This window comes from Periplaneta americana, chromosome 2, assembly GCF_040183065.1.
Source record: "Periplaneta americana isolate PAMFEO1 chromosome 2, P.americana_PAMFEO1_priV1, whole genome shotgun sequence".
Classification (NCBI taxonomy): Eukaryota; Metazoa; Arthropoda; class Insecta; order Blattodea; family Blattidae; genus Periplaneta; species Periplaneta americana.
Window position 1 is genome coordinate 93,625,828 of NC_091118.1, and position 17,666 is coordinate 93,643,493.

A 17,666-nucleotide genomic window follows, 5' to 3' on the forward strand; every position below is an offset into this window, starting at 1 on the left:
CTTTACATAACAAAACTGTTCCATCGGTTAAAAAACACATGGGCACCAATTTCACTAATGTAAGCATAAAGTTTACTTTTCAGTGGTTTACTGAATTTAGGCATCCTAGCTAACCGATCTTATACCTTCTGTCACCCAACAATAACTGACTGTTCCTCACTCAATTTTCTTTCTCCTACAATTATAAACACGTGTAGCACAAAATTGTAACAGTAAGATTTGATAATATGAAAACAATTGGAAATGCTACGTGACAACTTCTATGAGAACGAGCTTAATATTTAAAATTATAAAGCTGATTGTTGGTATCGTGAAGACATGACAATATTAAATTTGTAACTGTGGATTGTCGATCATTATTCATATTACACCAAAAGTATTAAAGCACGATTATTAGCAGATTAAGCACCGAAATAAATTGCTTTTATATACTATTGTTAGTAAAGTTAGTCATTGTTTCAAATATTTAAATTTCATACATATTACATCACAATTAATTAGAAAATTGCAAATAAACAAGAAATATTGCTTTAAAATGGCAAAAAAAGGCATTTATTGGTAAGAAACATCTTAAAAGGCAAAATAAAAATTGGTCCTGTCACTTTGATTTACTCCAAATCACATTTATATCTATGCAAATAATGATTTACTTCCACCCAGTAATAAAGGCATTTTGCCAAACATCCGGGCTCTAGTGATAACATAAAAATATGGTGCCTGCATTAAAACTGTTATACTTTTTACCTCTTTTTCCCTGTTACTACTTCTGTATTGGAGAGCAAGAGAGTTAATGACTTTATTGTTAAGAACTCAGAATTAGTTAATAAAAATATCGGTTTTGTGAAGATAGTTCTAGAAGAAGTTATCACAGTGGACTCAAAGTCTTTTAATTTTGTTTTTGTTTTGTTTAAGAAATATGACAGCATTTCTTCTGACTTCATCATAGAGTTCAAGTACTGTGATGGACGTCATGTTATGCTAAAAGTATAATGTATGTTACAGAAAGGAAACATTAAGATTCATATGACAGGCTGTTCACTTTCTTTCAACAAACCCAACACAACTATTGTTTCAAAAATGGCTAATTCAATAAAAAATAGTATGCAAATGGCTAGAATAAGTCAAGATGTTTGGATGGAGTGATGGATTATGAAGGTAAAAATTGAGACATCAACTTATAACTACTCGTACAGTCCCATTGTGCTACCTCCTCAATAGTTCTTCAGTTGTTTGGACATTATTCAAGCCATTCGGATGAATTTGAGGATATTCAAGACCAGAGTGCTACTAGTAGTTATAATAGACTGTAAATGTCCCGGCCTAAATCCCCTTCTTTTTGAGAAAACAGGACAGTGACACAATACATGGGACATATGTTCTGATCTTTAAATTTCGAATTTACATCCACAACAGGAGGATTTTCAAGTAATCCTAACTCGTTCATATACTTGTTTAAAGCACAATGACATGTTAAAATTCCAAAGTTAGCAACAGAATTTTACGAGATAATTATTGTTCTCAGCAGTATTTGCTTATTTTTGGTGAAGATACTGATATAGCAGTTATTCCTTGTCTATAGTAAGACAATATTATTATGACGACAACGATAGTGAATATCATCATCATAATCCATTTTTAACTATGAGTAAGATCACTTCAAAAATATGCACAGTAATTTCTTGCCAACTATTGGAAAAGAGAGCCTACACGCAATTAGTAGTGACAATGGAGTTAGATTAGTCAACTTTGCCACATCGAAAAATTTAATTGTCAAAAGTACAACATTCCCCCATAAGGATATACATAAATATACTTGGACTTCTCCAGATGGATTGACACACAACCAAATAGATCACATCTTGATAGATAAACGGAGACATACTAGTATAGTAGATATTCGAACTTTCAGGGGTGCAGACTGTAATTCTGACCATTATTTGGTGATTGGAGAATTAAGAGAAAGATTATCAGTAGCCAAGCGAGTAGAACAACAAGTTAATATTACTAAATTCAATATTTTGAAATTAAAGGACGAGGAAGCTAAGCAAAATTATCAGGTCGAAATTTCGAATAGGTTTGCCACTTTAGAAAGTTCCGACGAAGTTGAGAAAGAATTAGATGTTAATAGCGTGTGGGAAAATATCAGAGATAGTATTAAAATTGCAGCTGAGCAGAGCATAGGTTATTATGAAACTAAGAAAAAGAAACCGTGGTTTGATGAAGATTGTTGCATGGTAGTAGAAAGAAGGAAACAGGCAAAATTGAAATTCTTACAGGATCCAGTTGAGGAGAAGAGAGATAATTATTTCAATGAAAGACGGGAAGCAAGTCGTACACTTAGGAATAAAAAGAGAGGTTACTTGAAGGAAAAACTGAATGAGGTAGAAACAAATAGTAAGAATAAAAACATTCGAGATTTATATAAGGGTATAAAGGAATTTAAGAACGGATATCAGCCAAGGGTAAACATGATCAAGGATGAGAATGGTGACTTGCTTGCAGACTCTCCATCAATCCTAAACAGATGGAAAAACTATTTTGCGCAACTACTTAATGTACATAGGCCAAATAGAAATGATCGGGACGAAATTGAAATACAAACTGCTGAGCCATTTATACCCGAACCCACGCTTTCAGAAGTCGAAATTGCGATAGAAAATCTGAAAAAGTACAAGTCTCCAGGTATCGATCAAATTCCAGCAGAATTAATACAAGAGGGTGGGAGTGCATTATATAGTGAAATTTATAAACTTGTACTTGCTATTTGGGAAAAGGAAATTGTACCAGAACAATGGAAGGAGTCCATAATTGTACCTATTTTTAAAAAGGGGGACAAAACCAACTGTGGTAACTTTCGAGGAAAATCACTTTTGTTGACGTCGTATAGTGAGGATCACGTAAGTTCAGTTCCCAAACAGCAAATATTTCCGCCTTGTCAGTGTTGCCAACTGTTACCAGATATCACCACATGTAGTAAAATCACGATCCTATGTACTGAATGACTTCTTTACTCACCGTACTTTACCTTAATGTTGGAAGGTTATTCTAAATAGTTTCAATAATAATGAGAAATGTATTGCTATGTTCTATTCTTTTATTCCTTTACATTATTATTAGTATTAGCATTAATAGGTTACTAGACGTAAATATACAACAAAGTATAGTATATAATATTCAAGAATCAAATCTGTTCCAAGACCAATTAAATTATTGTCACTTCACTTCAAAGATTCCAGCGTACATATACTGTACTTCCTAAAGGTAGATAAATTAATACCCAATTGACTTTTGGTTGGAATTCGAATGAACTTCTGATTATCTTTTGAAATTAGTAAGGAAATGGATAATACAACTAGGCTAAAACTGAAATAATAATAAATCAACTTACAAAAATAATTTTGGTCCTTAAAGCCATAAGTAATTTCACTTCTAGATACCTTTTTAAAGATTTCATTTGTTTGTAAATTGCTTAATAATGTTACACTTACACTTATTATTTCTGGAACTCCACGTCTGTCATTGAAAAAATGTATGATACATAACTGTGAAGTCTCTTTTTGGCTCTTGTGTCCTAAATTTAAATAAGAAAAAACAAATGATTCAAGAAATGTGAGCTGGTGAAAATTAAATACTCAATTAATAAAATAATTACTACCAAAAGAGTATTTTATTAATTCTATACAAAAGATGGATTACACAGAACAGATGGCCAGAAATCATAGATTTATACACAACATACAGCATGAAACGATCATCAAAAAATGCTTTTTGTACACAATAACATCTTTCAAACGAAGTGAAATAGCCAATAAGTTCAATAAATATTATGCTAATAAGTAATAACTATAATTAATAATTATCTACAAGCTGTAAAAGGGAATAAAATAGTATATTGTTGAAATTAGGGGGTTATGGTTTATTACGTGTAATTTTAATTACTTTTTCTACATTTAATTATATTTTAATTTCTATTAGATTAGTTGGTGGTGTGGGTGTTAGTTTTATCTGTGTACGTCAGACTATTAAGGAAAAACTGAAAGAAATATTAAATCTACAATCTACTTTATATAACAATATTTAATCAAGAACTGAATATTACTATTCATTTAATAACATAAGACCCAAAACATCTCCAAGTCCAGACAATACACATGCTGATTTTCTTAAATATGTTGGCAAACAAGCAAACTCACTACTTTTATCTTGTAATCTCAACTAAAATACAATATCTGTCTGGAGAAAATCTATCATAACATCAATTTTGAAAAGCAATTATTCAACTAATATCTTTTCGAGTTATCGACAGATACCACTTACCAGTATGATAGCCAAAATTATGGAAGAGATGATTTCATAGATTGAATTGGTTCCTGGAATCTAGTAACTAACTTTCATCTTATTGAGTTGACTTTAGAAAATTACATTCAACAAATGGACAGATTTTAAATTTTAGTCAAGATATTAAAGATATTTTAAACAGAAAACAAAACACCTTAGCAATTTTAATTTATTTTCAAGGATCATATGGCTCTGTAAATATAAATCACTTAAGAAATTGCAAACTTAGGGTGTCCGTGATAAAGTGTTACATTGGGTCAGTGACTTGATTATTTGATTCATTGTCACAAATATGTAAATAGAGACAGATTCATCTGGGCTTCCCACATTGTTGTTTTCAGGAATACATTTTCCAATATTAATGTCGATGGTCTAACTAAAGAAATAGGTCTTATGACAATCTCATCATTTGCAGATAATATGGTTGTCTAGAACAAAAAATCACAGTCCACAAATATTAATAAACTGAGCCAAAATCCCAACAGACTTTTTGACTCTACTTGGAGAACTCAAACTTGCTCAATCAAGGGAAACTTTACTAATAAAACACAATCCCAAGTTATTTCAAAATGAATAGTATATAAGTTAACTTTAACAGATGATGTTAAGAAATGTGATACTTCTCCAGACATTTTAAAAATCATTAGCAACGATAAATGATCTGGTCAGTGAGTGACTACATACAGTATTTTTTATAGATGGATCCTGTTTACCAAGCCATAGATGTAGTGGTGTTGTAGTACAATGCCAGTATATTCCCTTTTACAGGGAATTATATTCAAACACTTGTTTGCCCCATTTTAACCGTGACAATGCTTTTTAGTTTTTTAAACTTTCTGGTTATTGTATTGTGTTTGTGTTTAGTGAAAGATTTTAGATAAGGGTGCAAATAGCCATAGTAGCTGACGCGCCCTTTTTAAACGCCACTAACTAACTAACTAACTAACTAACTAACTAACTTCAAACACTGACTAATTTTGATAGTGAAAATTTAGATACACTTTTAAGCTTACAAAATCTCCAGTATCAACTTCATAAATCTGAGAAGGCTGTCATACTATCAGACTCAAAATCAGATATTCTTGCTGCAGTATTGGACGTAACAGCATGAAATCTCAATATTTTACAGTGTTTTAATATTTTAAGCAAAATGGTCGAATTACATCGACGACTGGTACTTCTGTGGATCCATGAACTTTATGGAGTGGGAGGTAATGAGGTAGTTGAAAGGTAGCAAAATTACTGTAAGGTTATCTATACCTGCATCTTACCACACTGTTAAAAGAATAACAAGATCAGAACATGACAATGTGGTAACAAAAATCGGAATGATTCTAAAGCAAATGAAAAAATTGCAATAGGCCATCCGGCATCCGCTCCACGATGGAGGAAAATCCTCAGAAGAAACCAACTAATCAGACTAAATGGGGGATCCAAACTACCCTCGAGTGCAGCTCTGAATTTTCAGGCCAACGAGTCTACCGACTAAGCTACATTGGTGGCTCCACTAAAAATATGAAGTACATGGCACTCAGATTATTAAATTGACAAACCTAAACAATTATTCATCAGTTAAGCTATAAAATATAATACATAGCAAGCAAGTTAATTCAATTTAAAAGTATAAACAATTCAATCAGTTGAAATATACAGAAATTGATAATAAATATCATGCAAATTACTTCACATTACAAGCATAAACAATTCATCACTTGTGGTATACAGCCTACTATTTAATTTATAGCACATACAATTCATCAGTTAAGCTATAGGCCTATAGTCTACTATTGAATTTACAGCATATATAATTCATCAATTAAGCGAAACAAAAATATAGTACAATACATAGTAAAAATAATACACCTAATTTAATAACTGAACTTCTATGAAAATCTACAGTGGCAGTACTCATATTATCACAGGCCATGATTGTCTCAAATATTTACAAAGAACTGATATTTCAGAATCTCCCCATGCCATTTCTGAAATCTCAATGAAGATATGGATCATTGTCTTGACTGTTTAACTTTACACAGCTTTCAATCATCTGGTTAAATATTGGAGTGCAAGATAACAAATGACATCAACTGCTGAACACTTGGTATCAATCAACCAACAACTTCATTAGATTAAAGGGGGGGAAAAAAAACTGAAAGAATTAATTGTATATAGACACAACACATAAGACAAGGCCGCTTCAGAACAGTAATTGGCAAGGCCCTGTTGTTTTAGGATTCTTATGTAGATTCAATTTCACCTGAAAGAAAAAAGTAGCATCTATAAGTATGCCTAATTATGAGAAATAAGAGAAATGGTTGCAATAGTAGTAGTAGTAGTAGTAGTAGTAGTAGTAGTAGTAGTAGTAGTAGTAGTAATGATAATAATAATAATAATAATAATAATAATAATAATAATAATAATAACTGCAAAGTATGGAAATTAATATTGAAATATAATATCAAAAGGTGATTTCACACCATCAACTCTTATCATTTAGTACAACAAATCTATTATATTCAGTTGCAATCACCAGTAGCTGTTCTTTCCTCCATTTTGTTGTTGGCTGATTTTTCACAAGTCTGCTATGATATGCAGCACTATCCATGACAATAACGCATTGCCCTAATGTTCTCATGTCAACAACTGTGTTTGCACCCACTTCTCAACTACAGGGCTATTCATAGCACTATGGTAGTCCTGACTTTTCTTTCAATTGCATGAAAAAATTAAATCAGCACCTGCAATAAAAATTATACCTGGGCATATAATTACGTCACATGAATTCACAGCATTTAAATAAAGAAAATAAAACATAACATAACATAACGTGACATGAGATCCTCTTTGGTGAAAGGCTTTCCCATGTTTTTATTTAGTCACCAATTTTTATATTTTTGTACCCTGATTTAAAAAATTACTCTTGCCAAATTTATGTAAAATATAAATCAATATAACTTACCGAGTATAAATCCACCTTTCGTTCCGGCATCTAATCTTCCACCCTCATTTGTTGGTCTATGAATAACACCATTCATGTCACTGGAAACTTCACCTGGTTTATTTCATGAATAACTGGGTGATCCTACTTAAAAAAACAGAGAGAGACAAGCAATTCACATTGACACTCTAAGAGACACAAAAATTTTAAAGACAGGAAAACCGTTCAAGAATTTTATAACTAACCTCTAGTTATAATATGAAACTATTAATTGCAAAACATGTTGTTCCCACTTGAATTCATTACTAGTAGCCTATATTAATTGCAATTTCATATTCCACATAAGTGTTAACCTATTTGTTAGTAAAAAATTCAATCACTCAATGTCTCACAATACATTGAAATTTACCATTCATAAAAATCCAAGTCTCATCCAAGAATACTACGGGTTTAGGGTTCTCACGCTCCACATTTCTTATATATTCTCTTAAAAACGAATAACATCACTTTCTCGTACATGTGTATAAGGATCCCCTTTGCTCCATAGAAATTTCATCTCTTTCAAAATTTTTTTCACCGATGATAAGGATACTCTAAATAAATATGTTTCATAATCATCATTCATATGTTCCAGAACTTTTGCTGCTGTTAGTACTTCCCCTGTAACAGTAAATGAAAATTATGCCATATTTTTATACATATGACTAATATCAGAATTACATTCCATAAATCAACACAATAATTCCTGTAACTTCCCTACCTTTATGTAACTTGTCATAAATAAATCTCGCAATTGCATCTTTCGTAAAATCATCAGCATCAGTCACTGGATGTTTACGTAGTCTATGTTTTCCTGGTGTCATAAGTGGGGTCCCCTTCTGTGAATTTCTCACATTCGTGGCTGTAGTAAAGCCAAGCTGTAATAACAAACAATAACATAACACTTCTAAAAATTGTTATATCATAAAATTCATGCATGATACCAACATTTGCAGCTATATGAATAGAAAATGATCGATATGTTAGGTTGGGTCTACAATAGGTTTAAGTAGGCTAATATTTAGGTAATTCTCCAGAAAAGCTACATCAAAGAAGGCATAATTTTATTTTGTTTAATTGATTTCTGTGATATTTACGTAGTGATGAACACGTGGTTTTAGTGCACAGCCACAAATACTTTCAGCACAAAAATCCTTTGACACTTACCTGTATATTCTAATGCATTGTTGTAGTCCCTCCCTCAAACTTGTTACTAATTACCAATATAACATGCGAGAGGTCCATGACGAAGAGAAATGGTTAGTTTCCCAGTAGTGCGTCCTCGTCCTCTCGAGTGTTATATCTTAACAAGTACGTTGGGTGGGGTAGCTTTTCTGAAGAAACACCATATTTAATATTACTTAGACCAGTCATGAATAAATTATTCAGCCAGAGTCAACGTTCCTATGCTTTATAGAGTATGTTATATAGTTATTATATAAAACTGAATTATTTTTAAGCACCATAACAGGCCAACATTCATGTAATATTTGCTGCGATATCAAGTTAATAATTACAATATGACTTGTATTTTCTTCGGCCGATGTGGCATGTAAATTGTGATCTGAACGGTTAATTTAATACTAAAAGAGAAAACTGGAAATTTACTTTCGTGCTGTTTGATTATTTGTTCGTCTAATTTGTAAATGTATTTAAGCTATCACCTACTGCAGTATTACAGTATCTTAAATGTATTTAGTTTGGCAATATGAAAATCACTGACTTGATTAAACATCTAGGCCTAACTTAAAAATTTGTTTTGTTTGACCACAATCATGAAATTATTAGTGCAAACTCCTAAAACTGAATACCACTTTGAAATGTATGCTTAAGAATACTTACTCCTAATAATTGTCCTATTCTGGTTGTAATTGCTGTCTCCGTTAGCATAATTCCTTCTTCATTATCTTCTTTCTTCAACTCATTATACACGTGAACTACAGATTTCTGAAGCGTACTCTGAATGCCACACATTTTCTTCCTTGGAGGAGTCACTGCAACACTATTTCATTTTTTTGACATAGTAATAAAAATCTAAACACGAAAGAAATTCATTAAAATGTGAAATAATATTTCTATCCATTACCCACGTGCATTATCACGCCCAAGTATATTATATTTATTCGTACTTATCTGACTATTCTTGAATTATAACCACAACGCAACACATAAAATAACTATTATGTATTAATATTAATACTAATATTAATTAATTATTAATAAGTTCGAATTTCACTATCTTCCAGTAACCGGCTGAGAAATCTAGTACAATTTTAATTTCATGGAACTCCAGTACCGGCAAATATTGTCGATATTTGCCTCAGCTGCCAACATACCAGTTACAAAATCACTACCATTTATAGTATTTGTCAGTATCGAAATTCGAAACGAAGTTGGCAAAAGAAAATTCAACCTTCAAACTAGAAAATCACCATAATCCACTAGCATTTGTAGTAATGGGGGAAAAATGGTTAGGTTTCACCCTTAGGGTATCAAGTTACCTGGTCTTCCCTATACAAAATTTTGTCCAATATTCTTTTGAGAAGATTAACTCCGTACGTAGATGAAATTATTGGGGATCATCAGTGCGGTTTTCGGCGTAATAGATCGACTATTGATCAGATTTTTTGTATTCGACAGATAATGGAGAAAAAATGGGAGTATAAGGGTACAGTACATCAGTTATTCATAGATTTCAAAAAGGCTTATGACTCGGTTAAGAGGGAAGTATTATATGATATTCTTATTGAATTTGGTATTCCCAAGAAACTAGTTCGATTAATTAAAATGTGTCTCAGTGAAACATACAGCAGAGTCCGTATAGGTCAGTTTCTATCTGATGCTTTTCCAATTCACTGCGGGCTAAAGCAGGGAGATGCACTATCACCTTTACTTTTTAACTTCGCTCTAGAATATGCCATTAGGAAAGTTCAGGATAACAAGCAGGGTTTGGAATTGAACGGGTTACATCAGCTTCTTGTCTATGCGGATGACGTGAATATGTTAGGAGAAAATACACAAACGATTAGGGAAAACACGGAAATTTTACTTGAAGCAAGTAGAGCGATCGGTTTGGAAGTAAATCCCAAACAGACAAAGTATATGATTATGTCTCGTGACCAGAATATTGTACGAAATGGAAATATAAAAATTGGAGATTTATCCTTCGAAGAGGTGGAAAAATTCAAATATCTTGGAGCAACAGTAACTAATATAAATGACACTCGGGAGGAAATTAAACGCAGAATAAATATGGGAAATGTGTGTTATTATTCGGTTGAGAAGCTCTTATCATCCAGTCTGCTGTCCAAAAATCTGAAAGTTAGAATTTATAAAACAGTTATATTACTGGTTCTTCTGTATGGTTGTGAAACTTGGACTCTCACTCTGAGAGAGGAACATAGGTTCAGGGTGTTTGAGAATAAGGTGCTAAGGAAAATATTTGGGGCTAAGCGGGATGAAGTTACAGGAGAATGGAGAAAGTTACACAACACAGAACTGCACGCATTGTATTCTTCACCTGACATAATTAGGAACATAAAATCGAGACGTTTGAGATGGGCAGGGCATGTAGCACGTATGGGCGAATCCAGAAATGCATATAGAGTGTTAGTTGGGAGACCGGAGGGAAAAAGACCTTTAGGGAGGCCGAGACGTAGATGGGAGGATAATATTAAAATGGATTTGAGGGAGGTGGGGTATGATGATAGAGACTGGATTAATCTTGCACAGGATAGGGACCGCTGGCGGGCTTATGTGAGGGCGGCAATGAACCTTCGGGTTCCTTAAAAGCCATTTGTAAGTAAGTAAGTAAGTAATTTCTTGCTCATGAATGTGAAATGATAAAACTGATGCAACTTGGAAATCTACAGACAGGAAGCGAAGCTTCACAATCACCAAGAATCATCTGAACACAAAAATCATACTGTGACAAAATCGGTATTATCTGTCACATATTTTTCCGGAGCTGTCACAACTGTGACGACAAAACATTGTCATATTCCAAATTCCTTCACATTTGAGGCTGTAATTTATTGTTTGTCAGTTTTACAAATAAATCGAAGTCTAACGAGCTCAAATCTAGGCTGTAGGAAGATCTCCCAGCTGCACTTGGCCAACATATTGTACAAAGCCTTCCGACTTCTGGATGGCATTGTCATTGAGAATAAGAACATTTCTACCGATGTGCATTTTTCTACAGAGCTTTTGCGGGAAATTATGTTAATGCCAAGCTGTGACAGTAGTGCCAACACATACTCAATCTGTTATGACTTACGATATAAAGTAGAACCTCAATTATCCATGGTAATGAAGGGATAGGCTGAATGGTTAATCGAAAAAAAATCGGCTAATTCGTACTATAGAAGACTTTTATAAATTAAGTGCTGCGTAATACAGTTTCGTAATTTTCTTTGTGGTCATGTGTTTTACATGTTAGGTAGTGGATCAGAAGCCCACTAATTTAAGTCTAAGAGCTATGTTGGAAAGAGTGGGTGAAGAAAGAATGATGCCGAAACTGATCAGGAAAAGAAGAAGGAATTGACTGGGTCACTGACTAAGAAGAAACTGCCTACTGAAGGATGCACTGGAAGGAATGGTGAAAGAGAGAAGATTTCGGGGCAGAAGAAGGTATCAAATAATAGACGACATTAAGATATATAGGTCATATGCAGAGATTAAGAAGAAGGCAGAAAATAGGAAAGACTGGAGAATGCTGGGTTTGCAGTGAAAGACCTCCTTTGTGCAGAACACTATGAATTAATGAAAGAATGTCAATGACGAGTTTTTAAGGGTCAAGGAAACTCCCTATGATGGTTTCAGGAAACTCCCTATGATGGTTTCAGGAAACTCCCTATGATGGTTTCAGGAAACTCCCTATGATGGTTTCTGTGGAAAGATAGGAAAAGTATAGGTCTCATGTTACAGATTTAAGTAAGTTATACACTTTATCCTTGTTTTATTTTATTAAATCTCGTACAATTGTAAACTCCAATCTCATATTCCGATGTGAGATGAACCACAGTTCCTCTTTCCCAAAACCACTCAGTTATTTGCACTTCTTTTTGATACTTAGCACAACATGTATTCTTTTGGCACTTGTGGAAGACATTTTGCAGAGAAGTTAGATCATTCGAACAGTAGACCATAATGTGTAAAGGTAAAGACTTGTAATAACACTCTCTACAAAAAAATATGTATTAATATATTGTGCAGTGCTCTATATTTTTTCAGCAATAAAAAAAAAGAGAGAATGACAGACGGATAATTCGACAATCAGTTAATAGGGTGATAGATAATCAAGATTCTACTGTACTGATATGATTGCATACGAAAATCATCTGCTTCACTCTGCAATTTCCTGGCCCTTGGAGAGGATGGGCTCTGTCACTCATTGGCCTGTAATTTCGGTTGTTGTTCATAGTTCTTGAGTTGCATGTTATCAATTTATTCTTATAATTCGACGTAAAATTTGTCCACTTCAATATGAATTTGTTTAAACAATTTTCATTAATTCACAAAACGAGGTCACTCTGCTTCACTCAACTGTACAGACATTTTGCATCAAATGTGATGTGTGAACATTAGTGAGATTTTAATATGTGTTACAATCTGAGTTAATATTTCACAAAAGGGAAACAAATCAAAACTTAAAATTTTGAGAAGCTTCGAAGAACTGCATTTTAAAGCTTCTTGTTGCTGTGAAAAATCAAAGTATCGTTGAAATTACTTCACATTCTATTAATGATGTTTTATGTGCAGGGTATTAGGGGTTTGAGTGCACAAATTTTAACAGGAGATTCTTTGTATGAAATAGAACCAATACACATCATGAAATATTCTTCTACAATGCATAGTTCAACCAATAAAAAATAAATTGTGTGGAAAGTTTCTTTGCCAATGATTTCATTCATTCATTCATTCATTCATTCATTCATTCATTCATTCATTCATTCATTTAGTGTTCTGCCCAAGGACAGGTCTTTCACTGCAAACTCAGCTTTCCCCAATCTTTCCTGTTTTCTGCCTTCCTCTTTGTTTCCTCATATGATCCATATATCTTAATGTCGCCTATCATCTGATATCTTCTTCTACCCCAAACTTTCTCCCGTTCACCATTCCTTCCAGTCATCCTTCAGTAGGCAGTTTCTTCTCAGCGAGTGACTCAATCAATTCTTTGTCCTCTTCCTGATCAGTTTCAGCATCATTCTTTCTTCACCCACTCTTTCCAACACAGCTTCATTTCTTATTCTGTCTGTCCACTTCACATGTTCCAGTCTTCTCCATATCCACATTTCAAATGATTTTATTCACTTCTCTTCACTCCGTCGTAATATCCATTTTTCTGCCCCATACAGTGCCACACTCTATACAAAGCACTTCACTAGTTTCTTCCTTAGTTCTTTTTCCAGACATCCGCAGAAGATGCTTATTTTTCTATGAAAAGCTTCCTTGGCCATTGCTATCCTTCTTCTGACTTCCTAGCAGCAGCTCATGTTACTGTTTATAGTACACCCCAAGTATTTGAAGCTGTCCACTTGCTCTATTGCCTCATTTAGAATTCGCAAGTTTATCTTCTGTATTTTTCTTTCTATGACCATGCTCTTCGTCTTATTTGCATTTATCTTCATCCCATACTGCTCAAAGCTGTCATTTAGCTCCAGTAGCATATCCTTTAGTATCATTTCCTCTTCTGCTAACAACTCCATATCATCAGCAAATCTTATGCATTTTATTCTTCTTCCTCCTACTATCACTCCTCCCATGTTCTGAAAACAGTTCTTTACTAAATCCTCCAAGTAGATGTCGAACAGGGTAGGTGATAAAGGACATCCTTGACGTACTCCTCTCCCAATTTCACTTCCTTCTGACATTTCTTCTCCTGTTCTGACTTTGACTCATTTCATATAGAGATTACTGAACAGTCTTCTCTCTTTCCAATCCACACCAATTTTCTTTAGGATCCCCCATCAGTTTATTCCATTCCACTCTGTCAAAAGCCTTTTCTAGGTCCACAAATACTAAATATACTGATGTTTTCATGTCTCTCTAAAATTTTAAGGTTTACAGTGAATGTCGGGATAGATATTAAAAAGATGAACAGTTTATGTCTTTGTTGTCTTTTTTACATAAAGTGAAACTTGTTATTTATTTTACTGTTCCTTCTCATTACCGTATCTTCCAGAACAGCCGAGGTCATGAAAGCAAGTAACTCTACTTTCATGCCTCCCTTGTACCTTCATGGCATATAAAGGGGATACATTTATCTTTACAGTCGAAGAGTGTGATCCCAAAACTCGCTCAGTCCACTTGAACATTTTTATGATTTATTCATATAGAGTAGATGGTAACATCTGCACCAAAATTTAAGAGGTGATTCTACATGTTAAATACAACAAAACTTTTATTACACTTTTCCTTCGATGAAACACAATTAAGCAGAAAAAAAAAAAATAGTCTTTGCCCAATGTTTGCAGCATTCTGTTGCGGTAATGACCGAGAGAAATGGTTGATTGTTATACAAGCAAATAGATAAAAATAATCTGAACAGTTAAAGTCTTTAATCTTTTTCTGCAAATTAAACCATTAGGCATGAATTTAAATTGAATAATAGCGAAAATCGTTTAAATAAATCTTGCAACACAGCACACGTCACGTGTTAGCAACTGAGTACAGCAGAGGGAGAGGGAAAAATAAGGAATTTAGCCAATGCTTGCTTAGAATTATTGCAGCAGCCGTGATGTTGTCAAATGCTTCATAGAAACATAATGATTCCGTGTAAAACAATGAATGTTAGAGTCTCTCCTCATGATCTATTACCAGTTTCATTTTGGTGCAGAGGTTACTATCCATTCTGTATATATACTGTATGTGTATATAGTATATACCGGGTGTTTCAGACCACCCGTATCAGCCTTTTTTCTAGAAAACTATATGATACTGGTTGTTCATAAAAAAATTTGATGACCAAAACCTATGTAAAGAATCGATTGGTGATAGTACCAAACAAACCGGAAGTAGGGGTACCTGTGTTCGACTTCGAAATTTGTTGTTGTCTAGTGCCTTGCACTGGCAATGAAGCCATTAGCAGAATCAAATAAGAACATGGGTCAGTGAAGGTACCATTGGAAACTACTTTTGAAAGAAACAATTTTACTGAAACTTTTTTTTTTCTAACTTTTATTGTTTACTCACAAAGTAACAAAAATGGTATCTTCTGAGAAATGCTGTATCTTGTTTATGTACGTACATTCTTCATAGTAAGTGTTCAAAATGTACGCCATCCTGTGCTACACAATGTTCTGATCACCTCTCAGCTGTGCTGAAGTGCAATCACGGATGTTAGGAGGTGATCAGGACATTGTTTAGCACAGGGTGGCGTACATTTTGAACACTTACTATGAAGAGTGTACGTACATAAACAACATACAGCATTTTTAAGAAGATACCATTTTTGTTATTTCGTGAGTAAACAATGAAAGTTAGGAAAAAAAGTTTCAGTAAAAGTTGTTTCTTTTTAAAAGTAGATTCCAATGGTACCTTCAATGACCCATGTTCTCATTTGAAATTTCGAAGTTGACCACAGGTAACCCTACTTCCGGTTTGTTACGGGAAATGGTACTAGCTCCAGTCAATTCTTTACATAGGTTTTGGTTATCAAAATTTTTTAATGAACAACCAGTATCACATAATTTTCAAGAAAAAAGGCTGATATGGGTGATCTGAAACACTTGGTATATATGATTTTGTGACACACCTATCATTATATTTTAAGCTTGTTTTCTTCCAAAACAACACCAATCCTTGTCTAAAAGTTCTGTTATTGTGCATGTCACCTGAAAACTCTCTCAGTCCGCAGACCGGTGGATAAAAAACTAACCCAGTTCTTTCATAAAAATGAGCTAAACTCGTTTTGGGATCACACTCTTCAATTACAATTTTAATTGTGTTCTCCAGGGAGGTCGTGAGCATGGTGTACCAATTCTAATCTCTGAGCTAGAGCCAGATGGACCAGCAGCAAGATGTGGTGCTTTGTACGTTGGAGATGCAATCCTCACCGTCAATGGACATGATTTGAAACAGGTAACTAGTTTAATGCTTTTTATGTTTAACATAGTTTCTGAGATTTTCTCTTCCTGATATTGAAAATGTTGTTTTAGGTATGTCATCTATGTGGCTGCAAAGTTTTTTTCCAAAATTAGTGGACGGCTTTTGTTCATTTCCATGTCTGAGAGTCAGTTTATTCGGAATTGGCGCACATGATATAGTAGTTTTTAGTAAGAAATGAATATGATAATATTTTTTTCATGAATTTTTGTATTACGTAGAATAAAATGGCAAATGAAACAGTCTCATTTCTGTCAAGCAAAATATTATTTCCTGAGAGAAATGAATCATGATTCAGAATTATTTCTACTTTTGATTATATTGTTTGTGAAAGTTTTTATCATCTCCTACTGGAAGCAAAAAAAAAAAAAAGTTATTGTTCTTTGGTTGTAAACCCGTTTGTTATATTTGTAGGTAAACCACTGAAGGAAGGTTTTAAAGATATACCATTACATAAATTTGTACAAAATTAATTTTATATATACTTAAAACATAAAATTTTTAATGAAGTCATATTCCTTACTTTTTGTATTAACTTACAAAGATTTTTGTTTTGTGTGTGCAATCCAGAAAAAAAAAAAATCATCTAATGTTGGTGCATATTTTTTTATTTGACAACCTGATTCATATCAGAATTTGCAAATTATAAACACAGTAGCAAAGATATATACAGATTATGCAATATATGCAATATGAATACCTGGATTCACAAAAAACATTCCATAATAACATAATTTTTTTATAATAAATAAAATAATTATAAAATTATGCCATGTCTTGTAAATTAGCAATTTTCAAAGAAAATTATAAAAAAATTCAACAAAGAACAATAATAATATATATTGATATACAATGTATTGTTGTTTTATATGGAAGTAATTTCATATAATTACTGGTTTCTAAAAATTGCCACAGAGTATTTAATAATTGTGACAACTGTTTGATCTTGCAGTTCTTTTCCTATTTTGTATTTATTTCTCCACTTGACAAAAAATTTGGAGAATTGTTCCCCTAGAACAAAATAAAAGATGTGTAACAGAAATTTTTTGGATGTTGTAATATTCTAAAAAAGTAATGTATGTGGATTCATATAAGGACTTTTTTTTTTTGGTCAACTTCATGAGATTGCTCAATGCTGGTTTCAAAGTGCAAAGTGGATGGTTGGATCAATGATCTTGGCTTCACATTTAGATCTATTGCTGGCGATAATGTCGATGTGTCTTGTACTTTCGCTGTCACCCAGACA

General features: G+C 33.2%; 1 protein-coding gene and 1 long non-coding RNA gene across 6 annotated transcripts in view; one reads left to right on the top strand and one right to left on the bottom strand.

Moving 5' to 3' along the window:
- Positions 1–17,666, top strand: part of LOC138694437 (Golgi-associated PDZ and coiled-coil motif-containing protein-like) — a 412,856-nt gene that overhangs the window by 255,463 nt on the left and 139,727 nt on the right. For all 5 annotated transcript variants that reach the window (XM_069818142.1, XM_069818143.1, XM_069818139.1 and 2 more), the window contains exon 6: positions 16,271–16,396. In XM_069818142.1, coding sequence (XP_069674243.1) covers positions 16,271–16,396 — 126 coding nt within the window. The remainder of the gene's footprint in view (positions 1–16,270; positions 16,397–17,666) is intronic.
- On the bottom strand, positions 5,771–9,827 carry LOC138694435 (uncharacterized). Its single transcript, XR_011330929.1, has 6 exons — positions 9,158–9,827; positions 8,037–8,193; positions 7,686–7,936; positions 7,298–7,423; positions 6,869–7,076; positions 5,771–6,595 (listed from the first exon to the last, which is right to left on the bottom strand). It is a non-coding gene; the product is annotated as an uncharacterized lncRNA (long non-coding RNA).